The sequence below is a fragment of the Peromyscus leucopus genome, chromosome 3 (assembly GCF_004664715.2).
Source record: "Peromyscus leucopus breed LL Stock chromosome 3, UCI_PerLeu_2.1, whole genome shotgun sequence".
NCBI lineage: Eukaryota > Metazoa > Chordata > Mammalia > Rodentia > Cricetidae > Peromyscus > Peromyscus leucopus.
In genome coordinates, this window is record NC_051065.1 from 139372583 (window position 1) to 139399266 (window position 26684).

The 26684-nt window shown below is 45.8% G+C and overlaps 1 protein-coding gene across 1 annotated transcript in view; it reads right to left on the reverse strand.

The window, feature by feature from the left end:
* The window catches only part of Etv6 (ETS variant transcription factor 6), a 238139-nt gene that overhangs the window by 25163 nt on the left and 186292 nt on the right, over window positions 1-26684 (reverse strand). Inside the window, exons 3-4 of the mRNA XM_028894477.2 lie at window positions 22496-22660; window positions 12135-12269 (exon numbers count right to left, since the gene is read on the reverse strand). Coding sequence (XP_028750310.1) covers window positions 12135-12269; window positions 22496-22660 — 300 coding nt within the window. The remainder of the gene's footprint in view (window positions 1-12134; window positions 12270-22495; window positions 22661-26684) is intronic.

A 26684-nucleotide genomic window follows, 5' to 3' on the forward strand; every position in this document is an offset into this window, starting at 1 on the left:
GTGGAGGAGCTTTATTTATTTATTTCTCTGCAGACACTACTGAAAGAGGAAGCACTTGATGAAGCTGATAACATTAATGGTAGACAAGTGGATCTCAGGGTATTTAATTCCAGGCTCCTAGTGGTCTGGGCATAACCACCGTGAAGGCTGAAAAGCCCGCAACAAGACCTTCCAAGCTTTGTTTCAGTGTACAAAGCTTGCACCCACGGATGGAGTGGGCTCTGGTGTTCCTGCCCTGCTGCCTGTTGCTCTGTTATTATAAGTTGGCAGCCGAGCATGGAAACTTAAGAGACCAGAGCCGGCAGGCAGAGGAGCTCCGGACACAGGAAATGTGCTGCTCGGACAGTGGGTGCATGAAATCCCTCAGATGTAGGAGTCTTCTGTCTAAGGCTTTTTTTTTTTTTTTTTGGTTTGGCCTTGATGTCTGGGTTTGTGCTTGGTAAGTTGCTCAACTGGAAAACTGGGAAACTGTCCACACCACCCTGATTCTGAAGGTCTTGATAGGGGAGGGAAACACATAAGGAAAAGGGAGGGAGAGCCACACCACACATAATGAGTATAGGCACTGAGGCTTGGGAGGAAAAAGCCCAAAGCCTGGTAAGGCATATTCATTCTAGCTGACAGTGTGCTTTCTGAGCCCAGAGCTTTGTCTTTTTTTTTTTTTTTTTTGGTTTTTTGAGACAGGGTTTCTCTGTGTATCTTTGGTGCCTGTCCTGGAACTCACTCTGTAGACCAGGCTGGCCTCGAACTCACAGAGATACACCTGCCTCTGCCTCCTGAGTGCTGGGATTAAAGGCGTGCACCACCACCGCCCGGCGAGCTTTGTCTTTATAAATGTCTTTAGACACAGAGGATCCCATTCTTTCAACCAAACTAATAAATCAGGACTTTGGATGAAAATATGAGGTCTGTCTTATTTTCTTTCATATCACTTATTAGAAAAGCGCCCCCTCCCCCATGTGTGTTTGAGACAGGGTCTTTGATGGCTAGTCTTGATTGTCAACTTGATAGGATTTGGAATCACCATGGAAACCTACCTCTGGGTGTGATTCAGGGTGTTCTCAGAAAAGTTTAAGTGAAGTGGGAAGACCCTGAATGTGGGTGGCTCCATCCTACGGCTAGGATTACAGACTTACTGAAGTGGGGAAGCAAGCCAAGCATTCATGTCTCCCCGCTCCCTGATTGTGGACACAATGGGATTGGCTGCTCCACCCTCCTGCCAATATGCTTTGCCCACAATGATGAACTGTGCCTTCAAACTGTGAGCCCAAACTGACTTTCCATTTACCTTGTTTTTGTTTGGTATCTTTTTTGCAACGAGAAAAGTAACTACTATAGAATCTCGTGTAGATCAGGCTGGCCTTGAACTCGCCACATAGGTAACAATGACCTTAAATTCCTGATCCTTTGGTTCTATCATCTCTATTTCAATTCATCCAAATGCCCCAATTCAGTCACATTATAAACAATGAGTAAGTCTAAAAAGGTTATGGCACGTATCTCATGTCCATCTACCACCTGTCAGCATCACATGTCACCCCGTGTTATCCCCAGGCTCAGAGAAGTGAGTAGGGAGTCATCAGCCTCAGGCCACTTGTGTTTCCCAGTGTTCCAGAGGGGACCACACCTCAGCAGTTTGTAAAAGATTACCAGGAACTATGAGTGATACAGAGCTAAACAAAAGTTAAAGAGTCTAGTTAAAGGCCCCTGAGATGGAATTTAAAGTATATCTTACACATAACCTCATATTCTCTTGGTCCTATTACTGGGTTGTTGAACTCTGCCCTCACACCCCAAAATTCCTATGTTCTAACTTGCAGGATCTCACAATGTGGTCTTATTTGGAAAGAAGATCCTTGAAGACATAATTAGTTAAGAGGAAGCTATTTTACATCCCAGTGAACTTGACAAAACCCAGAGTCACCTGAGAAAAGTCTCAATGGAGGGGTGGCAAAGATCACATTAGTTACGGGCATGTTTGTGGAGGATTATCTTGACTGGTACTGGATAGGAGGGCCCTGCCCACTGTGGGCAGCACCATTCCCTAGGAAGGTGATTCTGGGCCATGTTAGAAAGCTAGCTGAGTATTATCCTGGGAATAACCCTGGGAGACAGCCAGCAAGAACACATTCCTCCACCGTTTCTTCTTCCTTTTGTGAAAGGAAGCATGGGGACAAAGTTTAGGAAAAACAACAGGGCAGGCTAGCTGTAAATCTTGGCAGCTGCCAGGAGAAAGGGAATGGAGAGGAGAAGGAAAAGCTGCCATTTGCAAGGGAGGTCAACAAGCAGTCACGTGGCCAAAGAAGAGGGGGCTTCAGACAGAGTGAGAAAGTTCAGAATGCCAGGAAAACATGCACAGCCCTGGGTCAGTAACCAAAACAGAATACAGAAAAGTGAAAGAAAAAGTTACGTTCTTCCGAGTCCTAACTCTGAAAAGTTGGCAAGCGGCATGTTAGAGGCTCCACAGTGCTGTCTGGCGGAAGAGGCTACAAGCGACTGTCCTGCCATGATTTCTGCATCAAGTTCCGGCTCTGGCTTCCTTCAGTGATGGGAATGTAATCTGTGAGCTGGAACAAGTCCTTCCCCCTCAGTGGTTATTTTAGCTTGGCTTTACATTTATTTAGTTAAAACTTTTATTAGATGTATGAGGGTTCTGCCTGCATGTATGTCTGTGAACCATGCGCCTGCAGTGCCAACGGAGGCCGGAAGGGGGAATCGGATCCTTGGTAACTGGAGTTACAGACAGTTGTTGCCTGCCATGTGGATGCTGGGAACTGAACCTGGGTCCTCTGGAAGAACAGCAAGTGCTCTTTTTCTTCTTCATTTTGTTTTGTTTTTGTAGACAGGGTTTCTCTGTTAATAGCCTTGAACTCACATTGTAGAAGAGGCTGGCTTCAAACTCACAGAGGTCCTCCTGCCTCTGCATCCCAAGAGCTGGGATTAAAACCACGTGCCATCACATGTGGCTGCAAATGCTGTTCTTAATCCCTGAGGCATCCCTCTAGTCCTAGAGTTTTTTGGTCATGGTGCTTGTCACAGTAATAGAGGGGAAACCAGAATACTTTTTCAGTCAATATATCTGATGCCCTTATAAAAAGGAGATTGTGGGCATGGACGGACGGAGACACACACACACACACACACACACACACACACACACACACACACACACACACACGAATAATGTTACATAAAGAGCAAGGCAGGACCTCCAAGACAAGCACCACTATTGATTAACTGCCGACCAGCCTTCTGTAGCTAAGACCGAGTCTTGGACCGTGTCCTTCCTCTCAGTCTTCCAGGAGACCCACCCTGAACCCACGTTCTGGAATAGGACAACTCTGCAGCAGCTGTCTAGTTTGTGGTGTTCATTATGGCAGTCTAGCAAAATGCTACCCCTCTCTGTCCCCTATTCCTTTTCTTTAAGGCTCAACTTCTGCTTGTCAGGAGACCATCTACTGACCTTTTGCCTGGCCATCTCAACTGAATTCCCTTTTGGGGCCTAAGGAGTAGATCGGGTGGAATGTATAATTAAATAAACAACAAACCCTACAACTGTATAAGCATTTGATACAATGGGCTGAAGGAAACGAATGGTTCATTCCTCTTCCTTGCCTCAGGAAGGCAGATGCTACCCACAAGTGGATTATTTCCTCCAGGGGGACGGCCCAGAGCATCTATACATCTGTAGACACAGCCTGTGACAGAGGAGCGAGACCTCTCAGTTTCAACATAGCAGCCAAAAGAAGTGATTTCAGAAATTAGGGTGCGGGAGTGGGGTGACAGCTGGAGAGATGGTTCAGAGGTTAAGAGCACTTGCTACTTTTGTCGAGGACCAGTGTTCAGTTCCCAGCACCCACAGGGTGGTTCACAACCATTTGTAACTCCAGTTCTGAGGGAATCTCTACAGGTACTGGGTTCATGTATATGCATACATGCCAACAAAACACATATACACATAAAATAAAAATACATCTTCAAAAAAATCAAGGGGGACTCGGATGTAGTTTAGTCAGTAGAGTGCTTGCCCAACATGCACATAGCTCTGGACTTGATCCCCAACATTACATAAACTAGGTATGGAGATGCATACCTATATTTAAGGCAATTCTTAGCTACATGGCAAGTTTGAGGTCAGCGTGGGCTGCATGAGATGCTGTCTTAAGAAAAAAAATAAAAAGAATCTATGGATAAAATTTGAAATGAGCCAAGTAGACCTGCAGGGGTAAGCCTGTGCCTCTGATGACCAACAGAGACTGAAGTCAGAGCAGCACAAAGACAGAGAAGAGCCTTGGAGTGGGGGACAGCCCATCAGTAGCCCTTCGGGAGAAAACTTCCTTCTTTAGAGATGACAATCCACTGACCCCAGTTCCTGATCTCCAAGGGACTGGCTAGTCTTTCTCTGAGTTTCTTGGAGACTTCCTGCCTATCTCTAGGGTTACTCACGTACATAGGAATCTCCCTCCCAACACACTCTTGGCTGAAGAGACTCGTCCTAGAGCTAAAAGCAGTCTCCAAACCACAGCAGACAGAGGAAGAAAACTGAAGGCTGGTGGGAGATGCCAGAGACCATCTGTACTGTCCAGTGCCTTCCTCTGCTGTGGCAAACACATGCCGAGGAGGGGATGGAGGTCAGAAAGAACAAGGACACGTTGACCCTCACCCTGAAACGGGAAGGAAGGGCCTTTGCCTCCATTTCCTCTTCTTTTAGGTGAGAACAGGAAGTGAAGAGCTGGGCCTGCTCTTAGTCCCCTGGGACCTCTCATGACCTGCTGCCAGTTCTTAGAATCACAGCATGGAGAGGGCTGAGAAGGTTAATCTCGTGCTTAACCGTGAGAGGAGACAGCCAGAAGACTCACAGAAGGGTTCTGGATGGGAGGGTGGAGCAAGCCCCATGTTCCAGGAGGCAACACAAGTGACCACGGCCAGATGGGTCGTGCTGTACAAACAATGAACACTGATGCTGTCCCCATAGCAATTCTGATGGAGATGGCGCCCAGTTAGCCCAGAAGGTGCTGCAGGGAAGGGGCTAGGTCTTTACTAGGCATGGGATGCATGGATCTGACACCCAAACCAAGCACTCAGAGTCCCTTCCTAAAGATGATGCTTAAGAAACCTGGAACTGGGAGGGAAGAAAACAAAACCAAAAAGGACCTTTTCCACTGATGTGGAGGTACCCAACCCCATTCAAGTGTGCTTAAACTTGGGCCAGGCTGCAAGGCTTATATTCATTTTATCACAATTAAGAATTTACAAGAGGGGGCTGGAGAGATGCCTCAGTAATTAAAAGCACTGGCTGCTCTTCCAAAGGACCTGGGTTCAATTCCCAGCACCCACTTGGCAGCTCCCAACTGTCTGCAACTCCAGTTCCAGGGGATCTGATACCTTCACACCAATGCACATAAAATAAAGCTAAATAAATCATTAAAGAAAGAATTTACCAGAAAATTCTTGGGAGGCATAGGCAGGCGATCTCTGTGAGTTTGAGGCCAGCCTGGTCTACAAATCAAGTTCCAGGACAGCCAGGCAGCCAGGGCTGCTACACAGAGAACCCCCATGTTGCCGAATATTATTTTAAGGTGTGTTACTTTTGTTTATGTTGCATTTGTTTAACTCTGTAAAGCTGTGTTACTGTGCCTGTCTAAAACGCATGATGGTCTGATAAAGAACTGAACAGCCAATAGCAAGGCAGGAGAAAGGATAGACGGGCAGAGAGAGTATTCAGATGGAGAAATCTGGGAGGAGAGAAAAAAAAAGAAATGGAGGAGTGAAGGAAGAAGGAGCCACAGAAAGGGGAGGACTCCGGGGGCCAGCCACCCAGCCACAAAGCAAGCCACACAGAGCGAAAAGACAAAGCAAGGTTTACAGAAATAGAAAAGGAAAAGCCCAGAGGCAAATGGTTGACGTTAAGAGAAGCAGGCAAGAAACTGAGCCAAGCTAAGGCTGGGCATTCATAAATAAGAATAAGCCTTTGTGTGTGATTTATTGGGGAGCTGGGTGGCGGGGCCCCCCAAAAAAGAGAAAACAAAAACGAAAACAAACAACAACAACCCTATCTTGAAACAACCCCCAACCAAAAAAAAAAAAAAAAAAAAAAAAAAAAAAAAAAAAAAGGAAGATCCACCAAATAAAGACAATGAATGGCATTTACTGGGCCTGCAGACAGGGGCTTTTCCAAGGGCAGTTCTCACTCCAATAAATTTACTTCTGACATCGCACGAGGCAGGCACTGCTGTTTTCCTTCTCTGACATGTGGAGGAACTAACTCGTCCTGAGACACAGAGCAGGCAAACCGGGGAGATAGAATGTCCTTGAACCTAGGTGGCCTGACACATGTCCACGATGCTCTCCGGCTCCTTCATGTATCACACAGTAAAAATAAATAACAAAGATGTCATATCCTAGCTGGGGGCCTCTCTGACGCTTCATTTATCAACACCCTTCCAGTAGGAGTAGAAAATCGGGGTGAGCTTTTTACAATCGGTAAGAGGCCATGGCCTCGGCAGACAAGAGCTTCCCATCTGTGGTGCCTGTGCAGCTAACTGGAAGGAAGGACTGGCTTCGGGGGGCTGCACAGAGAGGCTGGCTTCCGAGATCAATGCCCCCTGTCTGATTCAGAGCCTGTCCATCACACAGGCTGGGAGGTTTGACTCATGCCGAGTTTACTCATCCTGAGAAAACCAACCATCCAGAAGGCTTATTCCATCCAATTTTGAGTACGTTCTCTGAAATCATGAACTAGGGTTGGGATGTAGCTCAGTTGGCAGAGCCCTTGCCCGGCAGGCATGAGGCCCTGGGCTCCATCCTCCAGTACCACATAAAACCCCCCACAGTAGTGTCCTATCATTCCAGCACTGGGGAGGAAGAGGCAGGAGAACCACAAGTTCAATGTCATACTTGACTACACAGTGGGTCTAGAGGCCAGCCTAGGGCACATAGACCCTGATTCAGGAAAGTAAAATAGGTCGTAAACTAAAACACCTATTTGGGGGCCTTTGTAATTCTCTTTGACCATTTTTGTTGTTTACATTTTATAGTGCAAGCAAAGGGTTACCTGATCCACTGTATCCTAGATGGGTTCAGAAATTGCCTTAGTATCTTATTCTCTATGAAAATGGCTCATTTTTCAACCATTTCCCCCCTTTTCAGCTTCATGAACACTGAAAACTTAGAAAAAACACGAGAACATTCTGGTCTGTTGTAAACCTCACCTGGATTTAAATCTTAGCTTTGTGTGGCAGGAGAGAAGGCCCAGCGGGTAAAATACACTTGCCATAGAAGTGTGAGGACCAGAGTTCATACCTGTAGCACCCACAGAAATGCTGGGTGAGGGTGGTAGACTACCTGTAATCCCAGCAATGGGAGGCAGAGATAGGGGATCCTTTCTGTGCAGGGATCCCTGAAGCAAGCTAGTGGAATTGGCGAGCTCTGGGTTCAAGTGAGAGATTCTGCCTCATATCTAAGCTACAGTGATTAAAGAAGAGAGCAGACATCAACCACTGGCCTCCTCCCTCCCTCTCTCTCTCTCTCTCTCTCTCTCTCTCTCTCTCTCTCTCTCTCTCTCTCTCTCACACACACACACACACACACACACACACACACACACACACACACCTGCACAAACCTGAATGTGCATACACACATGCATGCATCCATGCACAAAACACAGGCATCCATGGATGCAAATCTCCATTTTGCCACTTGGTCTGGGAGCATATTACTTAGCTGCTCTTGGTCTCTATTTCCTCATCTACAAATTTAGGATAATACCACTTGTTTTTAGGATGTCTGTGAAGAGTAGATGATTTGAACATTTAAGTGCTTAGGAGGGCTGACATGTAGTAGGACTCAATAAAAATTGTCCTGAGCCTCATCTTTAATTATCTCACTGAAGCTGTGTATGATTCCAAAGCAGGCCTTGGGCACCTGGGTTTGGTACTGATGGGAGGAGAAATATTCCCCTCAAGAAAGAGACCACACAAATGGAACTTCAGTGGGCCAAATCAGAATGCACGCCACCCTCTTGTCCCCCCAAAAAGAGATGATTGTCCTCCAAGTTCTGGGCTGTTCTCATGTGCTAGCTGCTAGGGAAAATGAGACAGTGTTTTGATGTGTGGAAATTCTCAGCAGGACTTGAGAATTCTACATGCACCTTGCAACAAAAGGCTGACATGAGAGCATCCTTCCCTTAATACTTCCCTCACCAGCACAGAAACCATCAGCAGTGTGTGTGTGTGTGTGTGTGTGTGTGTGTGTGTGTGTGTGTGCAGGTGTGCGAGCTCGAGTGTGTTGAGTGGGGGGGTTGTGCTCAAATGGTGTGATTAAAACCTATCCCTACCTCTCACTATCTAAGGAATAAAACTTTAGAGTTTAAATGATAAGAGGGGGCAGGGAGATGGAGAAAGAACATTAGAGAAACAGATCTTTTTCCTTCTCCCTACAGACTGTGTTGACCAGTTCTAAAGGGGTCACTCGGCAGAGCTAACCCCACTTGGATTTCAGCCCAGACTGGCAGCTTATTTTAATATGACTTAAGGAGCTTTTAGGGGACCAGTGTCAATTGCATGTACACATTGGGGACAGAGCCTTTCTTTGGAAAGAGTAGCAATCTGTTACTTTCAGTTCCATGGGATATTAGAGCAGCTGATTTTGGAAACTACAGCCTTAAAATATCACAATTGAATGTAACATGACCGATTTATTTTATGGTCATCTGCTAGTCCAAATCGTCTGAAGATGCCTTCTGCCTGCTGGTTCTTGTGCAAGTGGCAGCAGCATCGATTATGCTGTCTCCCTGCTACACCACCGCCTACCTACTACCGAATTCATGCGCTACAGGTACAATGAGTCATGACAGTCAGCAAAGGAATCTTCTGAAACTGCACTTCTCACTTCAAGTGAATGAGGTTACTGTCTGATGCCGAGAAGGACCATGCTGACAGACCTTCTGGATGAGGTGATACAACCTTGACCGGGGTTTTCTGTTCCTGGGCAGCACCAGTGGGACTCTGTCCTGGCTTCCTGTGTCCTAACTGCCTAAGACCCTGAGGGTGACGTCTGTGTCTTGTTCATCTCCCCAGTGCCTGACGATGTTAGGATCTGAAAGCTGTGAGGGACCTTTAGCACCATCTAATCTAACCTCCCTTCTCACAACAGGGGAAACGGAGGGTCTGAGAAATGAGAAACTTGACCAGTTTTGTTCTGGCAGGACTGGGGGTCAGAGCCTCCTTTCTTCAATTCCAGGTCCTGTTCTTTAAACACATACACACACACACACACACACGCACGCACGCACGCACGCACGCACGCACGCACGCACGCACGCACGCGCCTGGAATGGTTCTGGTTTATGCCTGTTGCCTTGCCTTACTCATTAGTGAGTGTTGACCCTAAGTATCCCAATAACGAAAGAGACACTGCATAGTTAACCTGTAATATTTCACCTTCTTCTTCCATAACTAATAAACAAAGAGTGGAAACAGTGTTCTGGATGAGTGCTCTGCGCAAGTCCTGACAGGATTTCAGAAGGTGGAGACTGTTTGCATCTGTGTGGCCACCGTCCTGTCCAGAGCAGGAGGGGGAAGCCCTAAGCCAATTCCAGGCTCCTCACGGCTGGCACATACAGTAGCTAGAGGGGAAGGTGAGGCCTCAGTGAAAAGGACCCCAGGGGACACTTGTGGGGAAGCCATCCATAGATCAAATGAGACACGTTTGTTTGTTCTGCGATATCAATTCCCATTGTGAAATGATCGCTATCTGAGGTGGCTAAGCAGGGGGCTGGGGTGAAGGGAGGTCACAGGGTGAAGGCAGCCTTGTGCTTGTGTCTCTCTGCACACTCTGTATCAGGATGCTCAGCCTCAGAGGGGCTCTCGCTGAAGCAGACACTGCGAGAGTGCCTCGCCTCTTTCTGGCCTGCCATTCACACACACACATGGAGCATCTCTAACCCAAGATCTGAGCTCTGAATTGCTTAAGGTCTGAAACCTCAAATGTCCACATGATGTCACGTGTGTCAACCCCCACGCTTGACCTTGGGTGGCTGGTCACATTCAAAACAGGCATGTTGCTAATTTGTAGAAAATTAAAACTTTAAAAATTCCATAAAAATCATCTTTGCCGGGCGGTGGTGGCGCACGCCTTTAATCCCAGCACTCGGGAGGCAGAGCCAGGCGGATCTCTGTGAGTTCGAGGCCAGCCTGGGCTACCAAGTGAGTTCCAGGAAAGGCACAAAGCCACACAGAGAAACCCTGTCTTGAAAAACCAAAAAAAAAAAAAAAAAAAAAAAAAAAAAAATCATCTTTAAACCATGCATATAAGATACACAAAACAAATGAATTTCATGAATAGCCTTGGGTCCCATCCTGAGATATCATATATTTATGTAAATATTATAAAACCTGAAATGCAAACCACTTCTGATTCCAAACATTTTGGTAAGTAATACTCAGCTTTTACCTACAAACACACACTCAAGCCAAGTCAGTAGCAAACGTAAGTAGTCTTGGGCCAACATAATTCTGTGTATCCTTAACTGCGTTTAAAATTTGGTGTGTGTAATTTCATCTTACAGAGATTTTTCTTTGGGGCCAGGTCTCTCCATATTTCAGCACATATTGCTATATCCTCACCTGCCATCAGCTGATCTAGTGCCTTCACAAATAGCACTGTTTTAATTCTTGAGACACTGTGTGCTGAACTTGGTTTGGTTTTTTCTTTTCTTTTTGAGAAGGAATGAAAGAGGCTGGAGGTGGGGAGGGCAAGCCACTATTCTGGAAGTATGAAACAGGAGGTAGCTTCTTCCTGTCACCCCTGTGTCTCACACGGCTCCTTCCGTTGACACCACCTGGTAGAGATGGTGTCGCCTGTCCATCTAAGACTGGCAGGGTGTCTAAACAGACAATGCGGTAGGGAAGAGCCCCTCAGATCTTGCCTCCTGACCAATAGCATCAAGGAATGGTCTCTGTGGATGCCCTTGATACTTTTAAGAGCTGATTCTGAAGTGTATCTGCATGATCTGCAGGGTTATGAAACCCTTGACCTCGGCCTCATTAGCTCTGTTCTCTTAGTGGTTGAGTTCACCACTGACATCACAGAGCATGCACGCACAGCTCATCAGGTTGCATGATGGGACACACCTCCACTTACTTGGTTTGAGGGTAAGTTTCAGAGTCAGCCAGCTTTCTCTAGGAGAGATTAGCCCCTGCACAGAACAACAACAACAACAACAACAACAACAACAACACACACACACACCTACTTCTGAGAAAGTAGGAAGGAACCACATGCCTTCAACCACATTTAAGAAGAAAATGGGGACAGAAATTCCAAATGAAAAATAATAATTTTAAATAGCAAGAGAAAGAAGGAGGGGGGCCCATCCCATACACTGTGCGTCTGAAGAGCCAGGCTGATAACACAATGCCCGTCTTACTGTCAGGCTTCAGTGAGCCCACCTCCTCTTCTCTGGAGTGGCTCTTGGTTATTATGCAAACCGGAAATGAGAAAGGCCAGAAGAGCAGAGGAACATCAAATCCGAATTGAGGGGAAGGGACAGTTGCTAAATTTAGCCTGGGTTACTGGAGGAGAGGAGAAGATGGAAGTGGGAGCATGCCAGAAATGCTGGCATTATTCTCTATCTCATACGCTGGAGAGGACCTGCTGAGAGACAAGCCCCCCCGCCCCCACCTGGAGTCAGGCTCTTTTTTGTAAAGTGCTAATTAAGAGAATACCAACCGTAAGTTTTTAACTGTTTGACTGCAAAAGAAGAGTAGCAGTCCTGTGTTTGGGAATGATTCACTAGTCAACAAAATTTCCTAAGGAATAGGATCTTGAAAGTGACTAGACTCCTCCTTTTATAAAGGTGAACTTGCCAGCTGTACCCGGGTGTCATCTCCCCTTATGCTACACCCCCTGTGTATATTATTGTAACCAGTGCTTACACTCTCCAGAGAGCTAATGGGATTATGCCTTACTCATCCAGGCAACTCCCCCAGTGTATGCACACTGTAGGCACTCAACCCATGCTTCCTGAATGAAGAACAAATTTACAGCAGTAGAAACAGCTTATCAGCTAACTATTCAACCCCTTCGTGTGTCTAAGCCACAGGCAAGCAAAGAGAAGTGTCTCCCAGTACCTTCTTCATGGTTCTGATGCAGTAGGACTTCTGGCTTCGTGTGGATAGAGTTCCCAGGGTGGAAGAATGGCGAGAAGAGAATTCGAGGTTTCCTCTGCTTCAGAATATGCTGAAGGAGTTCATAGAGCACATCGCCTGGAGGGAAAATGGAACAAGAAACACAGAGATGGGATGTTTTAGTTAATAGCTACAGAAGGAGCTGCGGAGCTGTGACAGCCACAGAGGAAGGAAATAATTTACAGAACAGATTGTTGACCCATGACAGGGACGAGGCACAACATATCAGGGTTGTGTGGTTTTTAAAGATTATTATTATATGATTTAGTTTGTTTGATTTATGTGTATGTGTCTGCGCCATGTGCATGTGGGTCCTGAAGAGGCCAGCAGAGGGTGCTGTCAAGTAAGCGATGCTGCATGGTACACTTACAGTTTGCTAAGTGGAAAGATGTTGGGGAAAATGTTCTTGTAACTGAACTAATAATAATAATAATAATAATAATAATAATAATAAAGATGATAAGAGAAAATTTGAGGTGGTGGATATGGACATTACATTTATTATGGTGATGATCTCATGGATATATAGTTATCTTCAAACTGATCAAATTATATACTTTATATAGCTCTTGTAGGTTTGTCAGATCTCTACAAAGTTGTTTCTAAATGCTAAAAACAAGAGCAGGTCATTGTGGTGCACATGTTTGATCCCAGGACTTGGGAGGTAGAGGCAGGAGCTGCAGGTGGCCCAGGCCATCCTGAGGACAGCCTGGGCTACCCTGTCTCAAACAACAACAACAACAACAACAACAACAAAAGTAAACGTAAAAAAGAAGAGTAATATACTAAAAAAAGTTTCAGACTGGAGAGATGGTCAGTAGTTAAGAGTACTTGTTGCTCTTGTAGAGAGAGGACCCGGGTTCTGTTCCCAGCATCCACATGGCGGCTCACAACCATCTGTAACTCCAGTTCCAGGAGATCTGGCATCCTCTTTTGACTTCTGTGGCCACTATGCACACATGTACTGCACACACATACACTCAGGCAAAACACTCAATACACCGAAGACAAAATGTGTGTATGCATATGTGTGTAGTGTGTGGGGGTCAGAGGGCAACTTTGTGAAGTCGGGTTTTTCTTCTACTTTACGTGTGTCCCTGGAATGAAACTCAAGCAAGCTGTCAGGCTTGTGTGACACATACTTTCACCCAGTGAGCCATCTTCCTTGCCCATTCCCCTCTAAACAATATATTGTTTAATGCCACACATACCCAGTCTACATAAAAACATCTAAACAACAGATGGGATAACACTATAGATCCCCCCGAGGGGGACTCATGGATCAGTTTGGTACAAGCAAAGGGTCCACAACTACATTAGGTTTTGAAGATGCCCCCACGGTACTGACGTTTTAGGTTACTGAAATGATACTGTAGTGAACTGCTGTTGGATGATGAGAGCCCATCAGAGGATGATCCCAGAGCCAGGGGAAATTTAAACTGTCTCAACGTCTTCCTATTTTTGTGAAAATATCCTTTTAACATCTCTCTCTGCTTGCACTTCAGAATTATTCAAAGAAAATGACATCCTTCGGTAGCTACATTTTAAATGTGCAAAATGGCTCACAGATTCTTGACAGAAATTTCTCCTAGCAGCTACATGTTGTGGTAGGAGGCTGAGCCAGCCTGGGCTACATAGCAAGATCCTATCTCATACAACAACAATGAAAACTTCTCGTAGGGGGGAGAACACATCTCTCTCACTCAGAGCCCAGGCTGGGGCTGGTAGTGTTAAGAATAACAAGCTTCGTTGATGTTGGTTAGAAGTGGCCACTCTCTATAAAGAACTGGGACAGTATGGGGTCACCTCTTCTTTAAAAATATATCTAGGCATCACTCCAAGGTCATACAAGCTCCACAAAATTATCTCGGACAAGTCAGTGCTTGGGGAGAATGGTGGGTGCTGTACACTTGATATTTGAAGTGTCTACTGAGTAGGTCATTAGTTTAAAAAAAAAAAATCCTATCACGAACTGGTTCCACCCCTCTCTGGCTTTGATCCAAGTTCACAATGCAGGGGGGTGCTTCAGAACTCTGTAAGGATGGGTGATTAATTTTTAAAAACACCATAGGCCTCCCTGTCCTCCCCACATCCTACCTTATACAGAGACATGCAGTCAACAACTGTACCAAACAATGGGCCTTTGTCTCTGATCTTAGCCATTTTTAAAGACACTTTAATTAACAACTTAATTTAACTGTGCATTTTGGGCTGTAGATATTGCTATTTTTTTCTTCCAAACTGAGCATGAACTGCAAAAATACCCCATGAGTGCAAATGTATCTACTACCGCCCCCTGTACCAAATCAAGTTCTGTAGGTGGCTACTCTTTCCCAAGTATCCACCCCCCACGCACCAAGGAACTTCCCTAGCTCCATGCTACTCATTCTATCCCCCATCTCTGAATTTTGGTTATTGGTGGTGCAGCTAACTGCTGCCATTTACAATTAGGATTAAATGAAGACTAAGACACCAGTCTGGAGGGGATTTTCTTAAGATAGGACAGGCAGCGTACACAGAGGAGCTCTGCCCACACTTTAGGAAATGCTGTCGGAAAGTAGAACCTGCACTGGGTACCAGGTTTCAGAGCTGGGAAGGATTTCAGTGCTCCAATCCAGGAGCCATTGCTATGGCTCTGACGAGAAGGGAATGCAGAACCCAAAATACAGTCCTATTTTAACGATTCACATTTTAATCTCATACAAAAATAAGTCCCTAATCAACACTTTTTTCTTTCCGTTTAGTGTAATGTCTTCCTAACCCTTCCTAATTTATATGGCCATACTGGGCTTGAGCTTGTGGATTTGATCAATGTTTTATTTTGGCATTATGCAGAATAGAAAACGCAAACATTAAAGAAATGTGTTCTTGATGATTACTATTAAAAAAAAAAGTCTGCAATTAGTGTATCCATTTTGGAAGGGGAGGCCAGGAAATATAAATTTAGTGTCTATTCCCTCAGCGAGGGGCACAGTCTGCAGCCTTAGCCAGCCTGGGTACCAGGTCACCTTGAGCAAGTCCCCGGGTGTCTCTGCAAAATGCACACTGTCGCACCTGCCTCCCTTGCTCATCATAAAGATTCAATGACAGTAATGTAGAGAAGGTCCTGGAACAGAGCTGGTATGCCCACACCTCCTCAAGTTGGTGAGGGGATCTAAAACAAGGGCCAGGAGTAGGAGGCCACTTTCTTTTCTGAGTTCTTACTTCTTAAAAAACAAAAAAAACCCCACCTTATTTACTGTTATTGCGTGTGCATGTTCATGTGTTGAATGTCACAGTGCAGGTGTAGCGGTCAGAGGGCAACCTTGTAGAGTAGGTCTGTCCTTCCACCTCCACTTGGGTCCTAGGGGTCAAACTCAGGTCTCCAGGCTTGCACGGTAAACACACTTATCCGATGAACCATCTTACTGGTCCCTGGAAGTACATTTCTCTACAGGAGAATGGCTAGCTGATGCCTTGGGATCTGAACCTCCTTAAACATGTCCTTTCATTGCCTCAGGCCTGGGTTTCCTCATCTAGACTCCAGTAACCCTGTAGGGTCCTGAGGATCTTTTGAGGTGATCCCCATAAGGAGAGGAGCAGAGGCTGAACAGTAAGAGTTCCTCGGCACTGGCTACTGCGGGCACCAGCTCCACTATCACATGACCATCCTGACTACTGAGATCATCCAAGTGGCCGAGGACAGTCAGGTCTCACATGGAGACCGGAGGAGGAAGGTCTGAGTTCTATATTCCCCTTTGAGAAAAGGGCAAAGAAGGTGAACCAAGGCCTCTCTCTCCCAGCAATTCACCCTGCCACACTGGGCTAAACCCAGTGTTGCTGACATGCGCTCTGCCTTCATGATGTTTTAGCTTCTCATCCAACAGCTGGTAGGGAGGGGGCTGTGCAGAGAGAGGCTTTCCCACAGAAGGAAGCAGAGGGAGGGGATGCACCAAGCAGTCTCTACCAGCTGCTTACCTGAAGAGCAGTAAGGAGCAGTAAGACGACCATGCAAATGCGTTTCATGGGGATGGCTTATACTTAGGGAAGCCTGAGTCCTAGCTCTTGTCAGGAAAACTTAACTTTTTATGTGGGTACAGCTGGACCAGACATGGCTCCTCAGCAACCAGGAGCCTGCCCAGAGAAGCGGCTGGCTCAGCGCTATGGAGGAGACAGTGCATTGGACATGCACTGTGTGTAACACTCAGTAACACAATGTGTCTGCAACAACTTGGAATATTAGGTCTTAAAGACTCTAGAAATGTCTTAGATTGGCTCAAACTTCTGCTCTCTAGGACTCCCCTCGCTCACCTTCCCCTGCCAAGAAATGGCATTGGCGGAGTAAGTCTATGATCAGCAGTCAGCCCTGGCATAAGAAAACCATTTTTTTTTTTGATGGTTCTAGTTGGTAAAAAAAGTTCTGTTGCGATGGAATCTGGCTTTCTTGAAATTCCTATATCTCAGTCTTGGCTTCTAGGGTGTTCAAAACATGTCTTGCCTACCACTTCCTAAATAAACGAAGATGGCCCTGCACCTGCCTCCATGCCCACTCCCTTTGGCTTCTCTATCCACCTCTTCTGTGGATATATTCTTCAGATCCTTAACTGTGCAGATAAACTCATTTATTTTTCTTAACTATTAGTATTAGTGTGTGTGTGTGTGTGTGTGTGTGTGTGTGTGTGTGTGTGCAGAAACACACAACAAAGCACACGTGGTGTTCAGAGGACAACCCGTGGGACTCAGTTCCCTCCTTCCACCATGTGTGTCTAGGTTCAAACCCAGATCACCAAACTTGGAGGCAAGCATCTTTCCTTGCTGAGCCATCATGCCGGCCCAGGACACCATATTTAGAAGGTGAAATTGGTGACTCTCCCTTCAAGAGTCTGCACACACTTGAGTATGTTTTGCTTTTTGTGATTCTTCTTTGAGAAGCCCACATCGTGTCTTACTTTCTCCCAAACATCTCTCTTAACCCCTGTGAGGAAGCTTGTATTAAAGTACCTTCAACGTTGCTTCATAAAAACAAAGCTAACATGAAAGCTGGAATACAGAAGGTATTTGGAATAAGTTGTGTATTTGCCCACTGAGAGCAAAGCTTGAGCCATAGTGCTGTGTGCCTAACTTAGCAAATCTCCATATTCTCAGCAGTGGAATAATTGGTCCCAACAAGTGCCTCTGGAGTACAAGGCATTGGAACCCAGATCTCTGGATGCAGAGCCAACAGCTGGTTTGTCTGCATATCTGTATGCACATGTATACGACCTAGGCATACACATGTCCACAGAGGCGGATTTACCATGATATGGGGAGCTTCACTGACACCTTCCCTAGGAGAGAACTCTCCAGCTTTATGTCCTAATACTGATACATTATCCTGGGTCATACATACACACTGAAACACAAACAGCTTCAACACGTGTATTTTGGCATGCATTTTGAAAGCCAGGCAACCTATTCTGAAATCTTAAATTCTACTTTTTCCCCCTCTTGGTGTGTGTGTGAGGGAGGGTTGAGGGGAGCGGTGTCGGGGTGTATGCACCTGACTGCGTAAGAAGCCAGAAGGGACTTTGGTGTCTTCCTCCATCATCTCTGCCTTGCTGTCTTGGCCAGGGTCTCTCAGTGAACTGGAAACCCACCATTTTGATATGTCAGGTGGCCGGCGAATTCTTAGGACATGCCTGCCACACTCTCAGGGCTGAACTTTCAGACATACATGACCATACCCAACTTTTTATGTGAGTGCTGAGGATTTGAATTCGGATTCTCGTGCTTACACAACACCCACTGAGCTAGCTCTCCAGCCCCAAATGTTACTCTCTGAAATTTCTTAGTGGGGGATGGGGTGGCTGTTTAAAACAAAATAAAAAACACAAGGCAAGTTGCCTGTTAGTCTTGTCAGTGTTTGAAGATCAAGAGCTCAGAGATGCTACTAGAAGGGAAGAGGCTGCTGAAAGTTATTTATTTTACTTTTAGGGAACAGAATTTGGGCTCTAGGGAGGTCAGTCCAAGTCTGAAGCCTGGTTCCTGTCGTCAGCTACCTGTTCTCAGGCAAATTATTTCCTGATATTTCTCTGATTCTTAGTTTACAGCTTAGTTAAACTTGCCTGTGCTTTTGTGCAAAATGAGAATAACACCACAGACCTGGAAGATAAAGGAGACAGGTACGAAACACTGGCCTCACAGAATACACATTTACTAGATGGCATCTCTTGTGGGCGTGGCTTTCATAAACTGACATGCCATAGTCTCTCAGCTTCAATACTTCTGCATTAAAGCACATACATAAGTTTCATTATGTTACTTTTGTGTGCGGAAATTTCTTTTTCCTTCTGTTTTCATAATTCCACACAGACATTTCTAGTTTATAGTCGGGCCTCTCTAAAACCCTCCCCTCCATGCAGAATCATCTCAAAATCTGCGGGTTTCTGTCCATTAGTACATAGGCAGTTTCAAGGTTTTCCGGAATCCCTTCCTCCTCCTGTGGTTCTTCTCTTCCCTTCCAGTCATGACGCAGCCCCTTCCTCACCTGGCAGTCAACCCTCCCCAGGAGCTGTCACTTCCGATATCTCTACTTCTTCACTCTGGTTTCCCCTCCAAGCGAAGCCTTTCCCAAACTGCTCTAGCTGAGGTCACCTCTCTGGTGTTAAATCAAAGGGCAGTTGTGGTCCTTAGGGAACAGCCCCACCTTGGCAGCATTCATTGCCAGGACTCTTCACCTGCCCCCTCCTAGGATGCTTCCTGCCTGCCAAGATGGCTGCTCTGGCTTTCCTCCCACCTCCCAGCTCTTCTTCCTCCAGCCCTTCAATATTGCGTTTGCCGGCACCCTCACCAGCTCCTCGTGGACAACTGCATCTGTCCCCATAACTTTACTCCGCTTGTCTTCGTCCTGATCTGTTCCCGTCACAATGCCTTTCTGACTACCAGGACCACATTTACTTATCTCTTGATTTATGGACCATGTGTCCAAAACAGGAATCTTTATAAACCAGAAAGGGCTCCCTAGTTCGGTAAATGCTGTTGTCCAATCAGGTCAGAAATTTGGGGTTAGTCCTCCAGTCGCCCCCCTTCTCCCCCTCTTTCATCCAACATCGAATCAGTCATCAAGTCTGGGGACTCGTGGGATCGTTCCCTTCTCTGCTGGCCCCGCCTTGGTTCAAGAGTTGCTTTCACCATTCACCACTGCTTCAAGACTCCAGCCAGACGGCCCCACCTCCACACTGCACATCTGTTCCTTGCCAACCCTCTGCTTCAGATCCTGAATAGGATATGCAAGACCCTGAATGATGTGATGAAGGAATAATAAACAAAATGAACAGTTAGTTGCTGAGCTATGGAGTATCCTGTTGCATTGATCATTTCCGAGTTTGCCTAGCTAGTCTCATATTGGGGGAGGTTGGGGTATTTCCAGTTTATACTGTTATAAATAGACTGGCTAAGGACATTTTCTTTGTCCACTACTGGATAATTTCCTTGGGATATTTTCTTAGGAATGGAACTGCCGGTGAAAGGCTGTGATTAGCTCTAAAGCTCTCATTATATGCTGCTGGTGCTCAAAAGGCTGAGGCCAGAGGGCCACTGCTTAAATGCCATCTGCTACTTGAGAGTCTCTCCCGTGGCTCCTGAGCTTCTCACTTCTCTGGGTTAGTGGCTGACAGTGGAACCCTCACATCATTAAGTGTGCACTTTTCAGGTGATAATTTGCTGTGCACACAACCTTCACAAGCAGATGATCATCTCAAGCAACACACGCCACAGTTTGCAAATAGTTCTCTCTTCTATTTCGCTTTGACTCAGGAATTTTGGTTTCCTTTGACCAATTACAAAATAGAGCAAATGAAGGAAGGAAAAGCATGCCTGGTGTGAGAGGCTGGGTCCTTTCTGCCTGCAGATGAGTTAAGAATGGAGCCTGCAGCTCACCCTCGGAGTTCCATGGTGAATTCCGCAGTGAAAACCATATGGCCACACGCTTGGGGGTTGGGGACCCCCCAAATGCCCAATATTGTGGTTTTTTAAAAATTTTTTTTATTTTTTTGGTTTTCGAGACAGGGTTTCTCTGTGTAGTTTTGGTGCCTGTCCTAGATTTCACTCTGTAGACCAGGCTAGCCATGAACTCACAGAGATCCTCCTGGCTCTGCCTCCCGAGTGCTGGGATTAAAGGCATGCGCCACCACCGCCCGGCCTCAATATTGTGATGGGACAATGTGAGTTTTTAATTTGATTGGTTCTGGGTCCTAAGCATTCTATTTAGTCTATTTTGGTACCTAAACTGAATTACAAACTTCTCATTTATTATGGAGAAAGGTAACCCATTTCAGTTCAGGTATTTCAGTGATCTACCCCATCCAACTGGGCTCCACCTTCTAAAGTGTTCCCCACTTCCCAACACACCCATATCTGTGCTGATATCTGTACCATGTGGTGGAAGGTGAAAATGAAGTCAAAAGATTCCCCCATCTGAATTTTAAAATAATAAAACAAGAATATTCTTTTACTGAAAACCAAGTAAGTGGCCTTTAGCTTCCTATTTACAACTTCAAGACAGAGATCCTGAGAGAAGGGAGGCAGTCTGTAGACATACTATATTTAAGAACAAATCAGAAAACATATATTGTAAGATAATTACTTTCAGCTGAATGCAGAATAAAAAGTAAGGTAAGCAATAAACTTGTGAGAAAATAAAAATACTATTAAGTGTGTATGTAGTTTATTAAAGAAAGCATCAAACAACTGCACCACACACCACCACACATCTGCTGCCACCACAACCTTCATACATGGGCTGGGCAGCTAGCGTCTTAGATGACCTTCCCAGGAGTGACCTCCCTAAGCATCTCTCTGACATGTGCTACACAGTTTTACTCCTCGTTCAAAGACACAGCAAGGCAAGAGAGAGCCAACTACGTGTGCCTTCAGTCAAGGCCATGCAGTCGCCCCCCAATCTCTGGCAACTGCTCTCTGTGATTTGTATTCTAGGATTCTCTGACTTAAATCTAAAACACAGCTGTTCAATCTAGTGAGCCACCTTCTACTTAGATGGTTGGTCCAAGGAATTGCGTGTAGATAATAACGAACACTTTCAGTTCAACTTTGAAATGGGACTTTTCTGTATTGGAAGAATGTAAGCAAAGTGTGTTTCTAAAGATAAGGACACTGGTGGTTTGGAAAGAGTAAAAAATATTTACAAAGCCACACCGCCACATCAAAAAGACCAACACACACACACACACACACACACACACACACACACACACACACACACGAGTCTTACACTGCCACATCAAAAAGATCAACACACACACACACACACACACACACACACACACACACACCACACACAGTCTTGGAGATAGGGTCTCAATATGTATTTCAGGCTGGCCTCCTACTCACGATCCCCCTGCCTCAGGCTTCTGTGTGCTAGGATTATAGGTTTACACCAAGATGCCTAGTTTGCCAATTTTTTTTTAACTGAATTAAAGGGACCTTGAAAGTGAGTGGATTTCTTTTTATTTTTTAAACAGGGATAGAGAGCATAATATGAATTAAGTCGATAATGACTTGAGTGATTTTGTTCATATAAAACAACGGACACATAAATCTATTCTACCTGAATGCTATATGTGCAATAACTCTAAATAAGAGGGAACACCAAGTGAAACTTGTCTGTTCTCTTTATTAATTGGGTCTTTCTGAGTCCAGTGATCACACATGTCTCTGCATTTTAATCACCCAGATCCATTTAATGGGGCCACTATTTGAGAGCTCAAGGGCTGGATAACACGATTATCTGTCAAGGTATCAGCAATGCCTAACCCTTCCCTTTCTTACTCGGCTGTTGTAATTTTAGATAGAGGGTCTTTTTATGCAGCCCAGGCTGGCTTTGAATTCATGACCCTCCTGCCTTAACCTCCTGGGTGGTGGGATTGCAGGTGTGCACCACCATGCCTGGGTCTCCTGTGTTTTTAACTGAGCGGTTCACAGCATATGTACTCTTAGCCGTCTCTTCTAAAGTCTTTAGGATCATGGGTAAGGCAGATAGAAGACGAAGAATGGAATTTTCCTTCGCTATTTGATGGGACACTAGACCCCTTAAAGTTCCTGTGTCTGCTCATAGGTGAATTACTTCTAGCCTAATAGTCTCTTTGATCTGGAACCCTCCTCTTCCCCACACACTGGCCAATGCCAGTAGATCTTCCTTTTTGTAAGCTGTCATTATGTTTGTGCCCATGAGATCTTCTGTGGAGAGTACTGCCTCAGGATGAGTATGGCAAAGACCAACCACCGGCCATATTTTCCATGCTGAGCCTACGCGAGAACCAGACTCTCACCTGAATGAGGAGATCGGTAGCGGAAATCCTCTTTGGTCAGCAGCAGGAGCGCCTTGCCGTTCATTTCGAACGTGTTGCTCTCAATGGGCCTTAAAGAAAACTCGTTTTCCGCCCACTTGAGCCACTGGGCTACGTCATCTCTGCTCCAGTAAATCGGCTGCAAGCCTGTTGGAGAGCACAAGGCAGAGAGAAAAGATCTGGTCAGTCATACAGTTGGGACAAAGGGGGAAAGGTCTTGGGATAATTAACAGAACTGAGACTGTCTGTCTCAAGAGCCTTCGGGTTGAGTTCCAAGGCCCAGGTTTGTAAGTGCTTAAGTGTGGGTCACATTAGTTTTTTTTCTTAGAGGCAAAATGAGGGGAACCCCCTTTCCATGTGTCTCAGGGATGATAGGTCTTAGAGCCCTGCCCCAGGGCTGTACTAAGGTCAGCTTGGCTCTAACGCGGCCTGGGGGCACCCTAGGAGGACTGGAATTATGACAAATCTCAGTGTGTTTAGCAGGAGACCTTAGACTCAGAGCTCATGTGATTGTAGCCCAGAGTCCTTTGAAATGGGAGTGTTCCAGGGCTGGTCTTGACCCCCCCCCCAGAGCTGCCAAATAATGAAGCATCCCCTGAAACTTTTTCCAGGAAGAGTCATTTACTCAGCCTCTGGGAAGAGCCAGGCTAGCCTCTGGCAAATGCAAAGCCAGAGTAACACAGAAGGTCCTTTGCTTTATTATTTGTCTTGCTGATGGACTGGAAGTGGGTCAGATGTCACCAACAGGGTGGTTCAGGTTGTATCTCTGGGAGGCAGAGAGTCTGTATGTAGTTTTATTTCTCTTTGCTGCTATGGGAAACTCTGATACACCACCCTTCAAGTGATTAGAACAATAGTTCTCAAAGTGTGATCCTTGGGAACCCAGAGGGTTCCCAAGACCCTTGCACAGTGTCTATACAGAAAAAACTCTTTTCAGAACAAATTAACATTATTCTTTCATGAGCACACATGGAATGTTCTAGGAGCTACATGACCTGCTATCCGTCACAACAGGTTGAATACAGAAATGTGAATCCTGGTATCTTCTATTAACCTAGACATTGGAGAAGTTTGTAAAAGCATATAACACTACTGTTGTTTGCACATATCTTTTGAAAATATACTTTAAATATATATTGATATATGCCTAGTTTGTTGGTCAATAAGTTAGTGAAAACTTTAGAAAGTAGTTTACAATATGGTAAATGTTGCTATAAGTCCTATGAGCAAAAGCTCTTGTGTGGGGGGTTGGGGGGAGTGGAGAGTTGGGGAGAACAGTCTTTGATAATTATTCACAACTTGAATCCTGACAGCACAAGTCTGCAGGCCTTCACCCTCCGAAGTCTCAGAATCAAGAGTCAAAGAGAGCTCAGTGGGACCAGCGCTTGTGCAAGATGTGGTTTGTGTCTCATAAACGTGACCTTTAGCTCAATCCTACAACGGACCAGTTTTCGCCCTAAACTTCTGCTGAGAAGAGGGGAACACAGGACTCAGTTCTCAGGGAGAACATTCCAGGCTCCGACTGTGATTGCTGGCTCTGCCTCCTAAGAGGCTCCTCAGAAGTAGGTGCTTTTGAAGAACAGCCGTCAGTTTCTTCTAAGTCCCCGGAAGACTCCTTATAACCAGTCAGTTGGCCAGGCCTGGTAACACAGCTATTTGGAAAGCAATGCAAGGCTATGCATGGCTGCCTGGGCTACAGAGTGAGTTCAAGGCCAACCTGGCAACTCAGTGAGACCTTGTCTCAGGTCAAGAGAGGGCTGGGGTTACTGTTCAGTGGCAGCATGCGTGAGACCCAAAGTTCAATCCCTACTACCCTAAAATCAAAACCACCAATCCAACCCAAAACCCCAAGACTTTGAGTGTGTTTTCTTGGCTTTTAAATTTTATGGTAATGTTTTTCACATGGATGAAACAAGTAGCATTATGAGGTAGCTACTGTAAAATGTGACTACTTTATGACTTTTAGAAGGAAACAGAGCCACCAAAAGATCTGAGGTTTTGTTGTTTGGCTCTTGACTGGTCAGAAAGCAATGCCTATTGAAAATGGTTTATGGACATCCAAGTGTCCACCTCTTCCTAGTAGAGTGTGAATGTTAGCCAGGCTATCCTGGGAAAACCTTCAACTGCTACTGTCAACAGTGTCCACTTGGAACAAGAACAACATGCCAATTTGTGACTTCAGACGTTACTGGTAAATGGGAGGGTAACGCCATCAGGGGATGGGCGGAGGTTCCCATCAGGCTGGTCACAGGAAAGCACCTAGTGGCCAGAGGGCTTTTTAGATGATGCAGGGAAATGGGTCTGGGGCAGCTTGTTGGGATGTCAAAGTAAATACAGAACCAAAGCCTGCCTAGGAGGGGAAATGAAAATAAAACGCTGACGGTTCTACCCAGGACAAACTGAAACAGAGAGGTGGGTGAGAAGGGGGCGGGGGCCACAAGCAGTAATTTGAGGTTCTTTATGTTCTATGGAAGAAAATCCTCATGAGTAATCTTTTCCCTAAATACAAGAAGAGTCACACACTCCCAACAACACTGCTGGGTAAGAATAACAGTTTCTCTTCTCACTTCCCATTAATCTCTCCCACAGCTCAGCCTTGAAGCAACCAAGGCCCCAGTGCTGTGGAAACCCCCTCCTCAGGAGCCCCCACGGAGGCTCTGGGCACATGCACAGCTGGACAGCAGGTTACAGAGCACTTGGCGGCTAAACAACAGTGACCCCATGCTGCCAGCAACCTGCTGGACGGAGGACACTCAGGAGATCGATCAGCTTCACTGCACTTCCATTAGCGTCAGGAGACGGCGGACAGCTCACTGAGCCAGACAGGCTCGCCATGCAGCAAGTCAAGTCCCTCTGCCATTTTTTTTCTCATTCAACGGTATAAAAAGGCTAGGATATAGCATATGCTTTGTAATTTTAATGGAGAAAAAAGAAGCCACTCCCTTCAAGGGCCCTAAAGCCTGTATGCTGAAGTGTCTAATGGAATAGCGCTGGTACCTGGAGGAAACTCTGGTGTGATGAAGACTTACTAAACGGTCGTTTACGAAGCACGTCTCTGCACCTAGCACTGTTGAAAGCACTTCAGAAATATCAGTCCATTTAACGGCATGCTTGTGCAAACTACGAAACGGAGGAGGCCGATGCATTTAAGGGATTCACCCCAGGCTTGAATGGTTCTAGCAACAAGTGGAGCTGAGGTCTGAATCCAAGCACTCAGACTTGAGTCTGTTTTCTCACCCAGGCATTTTCCATCCACACTCAGAACCAGGACTGGCTTTCCAAAAGACTGAGGAAATCGACTCCCTCCCACCCAACGCTGAGATCCTTGGCTGAGGCAAGTTATCAGCAGATTGAAGATAGAAAAAAAAAATGTACAGATCCCAGGGAGACAGATTTATGGCTAGGAAGAGGAGGGAGGGGCAGGCGGAATGCCACTTCGAATGTGTCTGGGCAGAAAGCGCTGTTTTCACAGGCTGCTCAGCACTGACACTTGCTCCAGACTTTTTGCCCAGCTCCCAGCGGTGGGTGGGACCAAGGCTGCCTGAGAAGGGAGGGATGTGTAGGATTTGTTTCATAGTCAGTTCTGGCAATTTGGCTCAACAAATAAAGAATATATCCGTTAATGATTAGGAAGGAGGGAGGGAGGGAGAGAGAAAGAGCGAGACAGGCAGACAGACTAGAGAGAGACACCCTCTTAGACATTACACTAATACTAATATCAATGTGCCACAAAGAGCCATTTAACCATGACCAGCAGTCTTATCACACCAATTAATTTCAGAGAGCACTTGGTGAGAATTTTGTATGGAGGGACTGAATTGCTATGAATGAGAAAATGACTGAGACTCCCACTGGCCTTCTTTCTTATGGAGGTCCAGTCAAGTTCATGGACTCACACCCTTCAGTGATACATCCAGACTCTTGATCTCTTCAATTTCATGTTCAAAGATGGCCACCACCCCCATCAGGACATCCTCAGCTCATGCTCAACTTTCTGAGTTATGCTTAAACAAATGATGTAAAGCTGACTGGGAATCAAGAGCTGGGATTCCATTCCCACATCTGCTGCTAATGAGCATGCAATTCTAGAAAGTGCGTTTGCTTCATTTCTCTGTGGCTCAATGGTTTCATCTGTAAAAATATGGAGGTTAGGGTATGTATGAGACCAACA